The sequence below is a fragment of the Echinops telfairi genome, unplaced genomic scaffold (assembly GCF_000313985.2).
Source record: "Echinops telfairi isolate 266 unplaced genomic scaffold, ASM31398v2 ScPeMD7_7475;HRSCAF=8513, whole genome shotgun sequence".
In the NCBI taxonomy this organism is placed as follows: Eukaryota; Metazoa; Chordata; class Mammalia; order Afrosoricida; family Tenrecidae; genus Echinops; species Echinops telfairi.
Genome location: NW_022111379.1, coordinates 29,172,973 through 29,183,136, shown reverse-complemented (window position 1 = coordinate 29,183,136; position 10,164 = coordinate 29,172,973). Strand labels below are relative to the sequence as shown.

At 37.4% G+C, this 10,164-nt stretch overlaps 1 protein-coding gene across 1 annotated transcript in view; it reads left to right on the top strand.

Moving 5' to 3' along the window:
• HERC2 (HECT and RLD domain containing E3 ubiquitin protein ligase 2) overlaps positions 1 to 10,164 on the top strand; it is a 283,798-nt gene that overhangs the window by 163,610 nt on the left and 110,024 nt on the right. The window contains exons 53-56 of the mRNA XM_004700032.2: positions 438 to 628; positions 1,289 to 1,394; positions 1,483 to 1,574; positions 4,989 to 5,164. Coding sequence (XP_004700089.1) covers positions 438 to 628; positions 1,289 to 1,394; positions 1,483 to 1,574; positions 4,989 to 5,164 — 565 coding nt within the window. The remainder of the gene's footprint in view (positions 1 to 437; positions 629 to 1,288; positions 1,395 to 1,482; positions 1,575 to 4,988; positions 5,165 to 10,164) is intronic.

Below are 10,164 nucleotides of genomic sequence, written 5' to 3'. Positions count from 1 at the left end.
TTTATTTGTTTCTTTAATAGTATTATTGACATATAATTCTCATAGCATACAATTCAGTAGTTTAAACATATTAAAAAGAGTTGCGCAATCATCACAATTAATTTAGAACATTTTTTCTTTCTTGTACTCATTAGCTCTCCATTTCTCCCAGCTTCCCCTGCCATAACCCAAGAAACTATTAATCCAATTACTGTCTCCATAGATTTACTTATCCTAGATTTTACATAAAGAAAAACATAAACGAAACGCAAGAAAACTCAACGAGAAAATAAAACAGAAAACCACAGTTGAAAAGATAACAGAAAATAATAGAAACTAGATCAAAGTTAAAATGGATCAAAAGGGGGGTAATGTGGAGGGACAGTACTCATGAAGGTTCTTCCCAACTCATGAAGTATTAATGCTTTTTTTCCTTTCTTTTCACTAACTTGAAATAGGTCAATCTGCAATCTTTTGTGGTCGTTCTGGAAAACAGCTGAAGCGATGTCACAGCAGTCAGCCAGGAACACTACTGGACAGCTGGTCCCGCATGGTGAAGAACTTGAATGTGTCATCCTCTGTGAACCAAGCAGCTCATCTGATTGATGGCAGTGAGCCCTGCTGGCAGTCCTCTGGGTCACAAGGAAAGGTAGCTTGCAGTGGGCACAACTCAAAGCATTTTCATTTAGGCTTTTTATGGCCATTTAAAATTTCAAGATGAACTTGAAAATTGCATGAAGGTGTACAGATGGAATCTGTCAGCATTCGTTTTATATTTTAATTTTTAAAATAGTAACACGAATAGTGTAACATTCATTTTGTATTTTCAGAGGTTTTAAATAGTTCAGCGTACGTATTTTATGTAACTGACCAATACATAGAGGGTGTAGTAGCATGTTTTACTTTCCCTCTAAAATGTAATAAATCCAGATTTAGCTTTTGGAGACTTTTCTCTAGCACATCATAGCAAATATGTGTTGAGCTTTGGAATGTTATCATTGACCTGTGTTATATACACAGCTTTGCCTGCGTGTGAAGTGCTTTTTCTGTGTCAGGATTCCAGTGTTTTCTATAGCATATTCCCTAGATTGTCTATAAATAGATCTTTTTAGAGCTTTGGGTAGGATGTTCCTTTAATGAGGGAGTAATAGGGTAGAATAACCTTGTTTCTGTCAGCTAAAGATAGGAAATTTATTAATCATTCTACTATATATATATTTAAAAATACATAATCGAACTTCAGGGATACTCGGTTATTGGCTAGTCAGATTTTGCTAACTGTGAGAATACCTTCTTCTTCCTTTTTAAGCATTGGATTCGCTTGGAGATTTTCCCAGATGTCCTTGTTCATAGATTAAAAATGATTGTAGATCCTGCTGACAGTAGCTACATGCCGTCCCTGGTTGTAGTGTCAGGTAATTGAATGTTTATTCAAAAATAAATACCTTCTGTCATATAATAAGAGTTCTTTTGCCTGATTACCTTTTTTCCCCCTCCCCATAGGTGGTAATTCCCTAAATAACCTGATTGAACTTAAGACAATCAACATTAACCCCACTGATACCACTGTGCCCCTTCTGAGTGACTGCACAGAAGTAAGTAGTGCAGAGACTGTTCTTTTTGGTGACTAGCAAATGCTTAGATGGACTCTTTTAGGCACATAACTAAAGTTGAGCCCACCGTTTTTCCATTTCATTAATTGGCTGTATATGTTTTTGCAACTTATCCTATTAGCTTGAAAAAAACCAAAGTAAATTTCCTTTAATTTTTGTTAATGAGTGAGGGTGAACACTAATAGTAGATATTGACTTTCAGTTTACTGTTTATACATAGCACACCACACCTGCTTCCATATGTTGTTTTCACTAAGTATCTTTGAAATTACATTTTCTGATCTTAAATGTGACAATCAAATTACTCTTTTTTTTAAATGATATCTTCATTTTTAATTTTTAAAAAGCATGTTCACAACACACTTAAGAATATCACACACACACCAGTGGTTTGTTGCTATTTGTGAAACAACCTATGTTAGAAAACAAAACATTTAAATGGTAAAGCTTTTAAAAATTAGTTCTCTGGAATTTCTGTCAGTAATCACCAGCCACTTAACCTTTGCTTCAGAATAGTAAACATTTTAGGATTGTAATGAGTATCTACCTCAAACACACTTTTCTGGAATGCAGTTAAAAACTATACAGGAGAAATAAAAATAAGTGTTCAGGAAGAACACATTTGGCTTTAAAAAATGTTAAGATGTTTAGGTTAATTACTGAACCATTTCTTTGTCTTGGCTGATTATAATATAACTTTAAAACTAATTCAGGTTTATTGTATTGCTTGCAGTTTTGTGTGAAAGGAATGAGGCTTTAACAAAATACATGTTGTAGATGAGTGTAACTCACTGTGAAATCTTCCAGTCTCTCTTTGTACTAAGTAATTCAATGCTACTTTCATAAATCAAACATATTTCAAATAATACAAATTTAGAGTTTCATGTACTACCTATACTGTTATGAGGACAAAGTAGTTGATAAATTACTTACTGTAGTTTACCTTTCATTATTTTATATCATTTAATTATTGTTGTGGCATGCTGGCTTATTGATTTAAAAACAAATGGGTAAAATAAAAATGAAATAGGAAAAGTCTACTATTTAATTTTACTCTTAACTTGTTGGTAGGTACAACTGCAGCTTGTAAAATGTGTTAGTCATACTTCTGAGTGTATTTAAAATTTTAATTATATTAACTACAAGAGGAGGCTTTCTACTCCCATGATTTACTGTGTTGCGAACCCACCAGGGGCCATTCTACCCTGTCATATAGGGTCGCTGTGAGTTGGGATCAAAGCAATGGCAGTGAATGAGTTAGTGAGTTGCTTCCAAAGGAGTTTTGGTGGCACATTGGTTAAGCCTTAGCTGCTAACAAAGATTTGCAGTTAGAACTCACCAGGTGCTGTGCATGAAAAAGGTGTGGCACTGCTGTGTAAAGATGTAAGCCTGGAAAAGCCCATGGGGCAGTTCTGCTCTGTCTTACAGGGTTGCTATGAGTTAAAATAGACTTAATCACAATGGGTTTGGTTTTTTGGCCTTTGCATCCAAAGAAAAGTATACTAAACTTAATCCAAGCAATTTTCAATTTAAAGCAATTTTACTCTTTAACATGTACAAAACTGCATACATGATGTATATGAAAAGTATGATGCATTATAAATAAACAACAAACTCTTGGCTTTCCCTCTAACTCCCTATTAACTTAAGAATTAGAATACTGTATATACTCATGTATAAGCCGAGTTTTTTTTAGCACATTTAAAATGCATCTTTTGTGGTAAAATTAGGTGCCTGCCTCGACTGACACTAGAGTCAGCTTATACTCGAGTCTATATGATATTTTAATTCCTGAGAATCTACTTGTCTCTTTTGTATTGCTTTTTCTATTGTGATCATTTTCTATGGGAATTTTCCATCATAACTCAAAGTAGAATATACTGAAGCCCTCAGGAATTTATCACGCACGCTCAACACTTCATGATCATTGTGTTTGACTTCCTCACTGGGCTCTCCTTCACATCTCCCCTCCCCTACTCCATGTGCTTAGAAAGAAGTCTTAGGTATGATTTAGTTCAATAGTAAATATTCATCTCTAATAAAAAATAAAATACAACCATAGTATTATTATCACACTTATCCAAACCAGCAGTCACTTGGCGATGAGCCAGTTTTACTCATGGTGTAAAACTTTTGTGCGGTTTTCAATGGCTGATAATTTAGAATTAGATATGAAAGTCCTGATAGTAGTTCTTGCAAGTTGCCTTCTGGGTGGAACTGAACTCCCACTTTTTGGATAGCTGCTGAATATTAACCATTTACATTTCAATAATTTAAAAAAAACAAAGTAATATATATTCAGTGTTCAAGTTTGTCCATTTGCCCTATAATTGTGCTTTTGCACATAATTTTTCTTTGCTAAAGGAAAAAAAGAAACTAATTTTTCCTCGAAATCCTGAAATTGACATTTGCATTCCATGATTTTGTTCACCTATATCTCCTTTGAAGTCACAGGCAGATCGTACGGCCTTGTAAGGTCCAATTTGGGCATGAAAATGTACTGGGTTGTGCTAAATGCTTTCTGCTTTGTGCTACGTTCCTGTTCACATGAAACGACAGCTGTAATCAACCCGATCCAGGGTCTGAGACAGCTCACAGGGCAAATGAACCAGCTTTACCAAAGGAATGGCAGTGGTGTAATGGGGGGAGCTGGACCTTGTTTGCCTTCTGATTTGAACAACTACTAGTAAAAAACAGGAGGCAATCAGAGCACTTGAATCATTGGTACTACGTTAGATGATAGAGGTAAATAATATTAAAACTGACAATAACATTGAGGATTTAATTAGAAAATTGTCCTCTTTATGACTTTTTTGTTTTTTTTAAAGATAATCCATATGTAAACCAGGCTTGCCATATGTTGATAATTGTTTAATCAAATGCTAGATTCATGGGACTCAGGGTTTTCTGTAATTTGTGTATATTCCTGTATTTTTGTTTTAAAATTATATGAAGGCTCAGTGAAAACCTAGCATCTAATTCTTGCATAGTTAATACAAAAGGACTTCAAAGAGTTTGTGTAAAAATTCTGTATCCTTTAATTCCTTTGTGCCATGAAATTTTAAGCTGAATCCTACATCTTGGTTTAAGAATGCTCTGAGACAGAAGGGTTTGAAGCTGTTCTATATGGCTATATACAATTTAATTATAGTAAGAAAACCAGTATGAGTTCCAGTCCTTGTATAGACATATTTTAGGATTTTAAGCTTAACTGATTTAAGCAAAGCCTGATTAGATCCAGCTGCGCTCTACTTACTCTTGTAGGTCCAATACTTAAATACAGGTGCTTTGACATCCCCTACCTCCCAACAGATGTGTCTTAAGTATCTTCCTCCCCAGTTAACATTTAATGTGGTCGTTCCTACAAAGCCTGTGACTCATTGTCTTGTTGCCTAGTATCATAGGTATATTGAAATTGCGATAAAGCAGTGCAGGAGTTCAGGAATCGACTGTAAAATCCATGGTCTAATCATATTGGGACGGATTCGTGCAGAGGAAGAAGACTTGGCTGCGGTTCCTTTCTTAGCTTCAGACAATGAGGAAGAAGAAGATGATAAAGGCAGTAGTGGGAGGTAAGAGTTATTTGTTACTAACACTGACATCCACAGGTTCTAACTTACACAAGTAAACATCAAATGAAAGAATATGTAGCTCATACGGTTAGCAGTTTTAAGGGGTCACAAAAATGTGTGGTACATTTTCATTGAACTTAAAAATATTATAATTTGATTACTGTTTTTGGAAAAGGTTAAATATATTAACACATTACATCTAGAAAAATGAGAGAAATAGCAATATTTTGTATTTCTACTTGAAGCATCACTGTAAAGATTTTGGTACTTAGATCCTTCTTTTGTCTCCCACAGCACTCTTCACTTTTCTTCTTCTAGGTTCTGCAATTAATTCAGTAACCACACAGAACTCACCTAGGTTATGTAATGGAGCTGAGAAATACTCAAGACATACTTGTTCAGTTAGGACATGCGTAAAGTTTTTTCAGGCCCCATGGCCATTGTGTTAAATAACCAAAAGGCATGCCACTCTGCTGTGAGCACTGTAGGCACTCTGCTCTAGCACCAGTTTCATCTCTGTGGGTCAGCAAACCCAGCTTTCCGGAATTCAGTAACCTGGGGCACTCTGCTTCACAAACCAGACTCCTGCTCCAAAGCACTCACGTTTAATTACTCTAGGGCAGAGGTTCTCAACCAGTGAGTCGCAACCCATTTTGGGGTCGAATGTCCCTTTCACAGGGGTCACCTGATTCATAACAGTAGCAAAATTACAGTTATGAAGTAGCAACAACATTTTATGTTTTGTCGGGAGGTGAAGGGAGGTGGGTCACCACAACATGAAGAACTGTGCTAAAGGGTCGCAGCATTAGGAAGGTTGAGAACCACTGCTCTAGGGGCTGGGAAATCTACAATTCCTGTCTAATGCCCTGCTGCTCCTCTGTCACACTGCTGGTGTCAAAGCTGGATTGTGGAGATTCACTGCACAGGGAGAGGACAAGCCCCATTCCTGGCCCTTGCTTAGTTAGATCCTTTCCTCCTGCTTCTGAATTGGTTCTTTTTATACCAAGTAGGATGCCAATCACAACCACTCACCCTAACAAGCACTCACAACTGTATCTTATCAATATCTTTCCCTACCTTCTCATACCCAGACTCATCAGGAAATAATTCCCTGCCTTGCAATCCTCCTTTTTCCCCTTCTCTAAATATATTTTCCTATGGAAATGGTATGGTATAGCCTTTTTACTTAGAGTTTTATTGTGCGCATTCATCCACATTAATAAATAGTCTTGTGATGTGATTTTTAGGAATTTCATCATTTTTCTAAAATCCTTATATTTTATGAGTACTGTGGTAGTGACCATTACTGCCTTTACTCATTCAATACATATCTACTGAGTACCTACTGTGGTGCCCTATTTGTTGTTTTCTACTATGGTACTATAGTGAAGAAGCAAACTAAAGCAAAAGTCACCTTAGGGGTAGGAGCCAGGCAGTAATCAAATGACCACACATGTAAATGGGACATGATAGCTGTGGTTAGTAGCACAAGACAAGTGTGGTACTCAAGAGTCTCCATTGATCTGTTAGGGGAAAAAAAGAGAACTCCCCCAAAGTTAGAATCACAGGAAGAGTAAGAGTTAGCGATGTAAAGTGGGCAGGAAAGGGTTTATGGTGGGAGGACTGGCCTACAACAAAGGGAGACAAAGTTAGTGGCTACATCTGTGCACATTTGTATGTATGTTTTAACATCAAAGACCCACTTGTAGGTGCTATCTTAGGTCCCTGTTTACAGTCAGAGAACTATACAAAATAGACTTCTACTGCTTTTACATAAATTACATTTTTGCATAAATTTCTAGAAGTGTAAGTGAAAGTCAAAAATGTATATAAAATAAACTGATAGGTTTTCAATATAAAGATACAGTTGCTAAGAAGCAAGTTACAATTGATGTTGCAATACTGTTGATGGACATGTTCTTTGTACTAGTCCTTTCTGTGTTTACTGTAAATAGTTTTAAGTAACTGCATAGTACTGCTGAGAAGCACATTCTCCTGGTCCTGAATGCATATCAAGTGATAATAAATCAGGTCATTCTAGGGTTCTGTTAGTTAGGTTTTTAAAACCTGTCTTGTTCATTTTGCAACCTGGCATAGAAGTTAGAAGTACATAGTATGTATAACATTTTCTTATCTGGAATATATATTCAAGTTATAGTTCAAGCCAATCATTATATCTTCTCTATATATCTGTATGTGCAAATTTATATAAGGAAAATGCCAGGTGTGTAAGGAAACCATATAGAATTTCAAGAGAAATGATTAATGATTGGCATTTTCTTACTCAGTCATTAAAATGGACAACATTTGTAGGAAAATGGAATTATAAGATAATGGCATTTTTCCACAAACTTTTTGAAACTGAAATAGCAAAAAGGTTTGGGGCTTTGTTTGTTGATCATAAGTGATAAGACAGTGAAAAAGAGGAAGGTCCTCAAGGCGCTCGATTGACACACTGTCTGTAACAGTGGGCTCTTTCACAGGACTACACAGGCAGCTTTCGTTCTCCTATACGTGGCGTTGTTCTGTGTCAAAACTGACTTGATGGCACCTAACAACAGCAACATGCTCTCACATAATTGAGTATTACATGTAAGCTGTCAGTCAGTATCTTATTAATTTTGGTGCTTCAGTAATCTGTGCAGTCACTGCAGCCTTGTTAGGCTGTTCTGGTAGGTGATTACTTAAATTGTGCCACTCGTTAAATACTTAGAATCGCTCCTAGTTTCCTGTACATATTTTTGACCAACATTTTTTCTTGCAACGTATTTCAAATGACTACAATATATGAGCCTGTAAAAAAAATGCTTCAAAATTATAGCAACATTTAGAAAATAAAAATGAACAAAATGTGAAGCTGTTTCTCTGCATTTCATTCGTGTAAGTCTACACTGTTCTGAAGATGATATTTTAAACTCTCTGATCTGTTTTTGAGGAATTCTGTACCCTTCTTTTATACCATATCAGAAAGGCAGTTAGACATCCTTGAGTGAATCAAGTCATGTTCCTTTTATGTGTTCTTTGAATTTGGGGAACAAAAAAAATCTATAGCGGCAAGAGGTTCTGGGTTGGCGAGGTGAGATGCAGGGTTGATGTGGTAAGGCTAGGTCTAGCACAGCCTTAGCTACCTTCAGAGGACAAGCAGGTACATTGTTGTTTTGGGGGTGGAGGGCGGCTCAGTGCAACTGCCCCTGCCATGTTCTCATGATTGCACTTTTTCTCAATACTTTTAATAATATGCTCCTGTTTCTTTCAAAATCATCACAGATTTTTAAAGAAAATGTTTTACTATTTATCAACCCTTTGGAATCCCTGAAAACACTTATGAGGGAGTGTCAGAAAGTGCTGGCCTTTACTTGATACGTGCATGGGTTTATTCTAAAGAAATGTATGTAAGCATGTCTGTACCATCAGTGTATGGGTGTAGACAAGATCTCTCAGTAATACACTTTTCTTAGCTTTATTGGTATGCTTTTATAAAAAATGATCCGATCAAAACTGAATCCCAGACAATTTGGTGGACCAGTTAGATTCAAGGCAGAGAAAATGAAAAACTACCCTGGTGAGAAAAAGATAAGGAATGTGCACTGAGGCACTCCCCTTCTTGCGCCACCCCACCCCCCACCCCACCCCCCAATCACAACAGTGTATGTATGTTACTCGTTCTTGGAGGGTACATCATTCTGGAATTTTTTTCTTCCAAGCAAAACTTGCTTAAACATGTCTGTGCAACCAATAGACAACTACAAACAAGTTCAGTAATTTTGAGCGTATGCCAAAAATCATAGGAAATTTATGAAACGCTTCTGTTTCTTGACATATCCTTCCTTTATCTAGCTCTACACCATTCTATAGATGGTGTTTCCAAACTTCTAACCTGCCCGGAAGAACACTGCAATTTCTGTTTATACCACGTCAACAAGGAAGTTTGGGCATCCTTGAGGCATTTGTGTTAGTCTGGGTAGACTAGCAGGCATCCTCAAACTATGGCCCGCGGGCCACATGCAGCCTGCCGAGGACATTTATCCAGCCCGCCGGGTGTTTTTGCCACATTTGTTTTTTTACTTCAAAATAAGATATGTGTAGTGTGCATAGGAATTTGTTCATAGTCTTTTTTAAACTATAGTCCAGCCCTGCAACGGGTCCGAGGGACAGTGAACTGACCGAATGAAGATCAGAGACCAGTGGGAGGAAGGCTTTGGATCTAGTGGTGTTAGAAACATCACAGCGCTTGCAGGGGTCTCTGCATCAGGGTGGGTCCATGTATCTTGTTGGCTGCTATGTCTCTCAGGGTGTGAGCAGAGTCTCCCACCTCCAAGGAGGAAATACTAGAATTCCCAGAATCCTTAGGGGAAGTCTATGCCCACATAGAAGCCTCATTGGCTATATCCTGACTGACAGGCTAGATTGCACCCCTACACACTTACTCCTTAAATTGACAATTATATAACTACCACAGCATTCAAATGTTTTTTCTGCAAAAAAAAGTCTGAAGGGGCAAGATGAGGATTGTTGCAGAGCTAGTTCCAGTTTAACCCTGTTTCTTGTTCTTAGTTTCATAAGTAGCTATACACTTGGAAATTGGTGGCTATTATGAGCCATCAGGATGGTTGTGTTCTATTCAGGCAGCTAACAAACACATGAAGAGATGCTGTTGGTCATATACCCAAACCCAAACCCATGATGATTTGATTGTAACTAATAAAGATCCTACATAACAGTGGTTCTCAGCCTTCCTAATGCTGCGACCCTTTAATACGGTTCCTCAGGTTGTGGTGACCCCCCACAACCGTAAGACATTTTCGTTGCTACTGCATAACTGTAATTTGCTACTGTTATGAATGGGTGACCCCTGTGAAAGGGCCATTCAGCACGTGCCCCCCCAAAGGGGTCACGACCCACAGGTTGAGAACCGCTGCATGAGGTTTCTGAGACTGAATCTTTCCCGAGTAAACTGCCTCATTTTTCTCTCCAGAGCAGCAGGTGGAGTTGAAATTTCC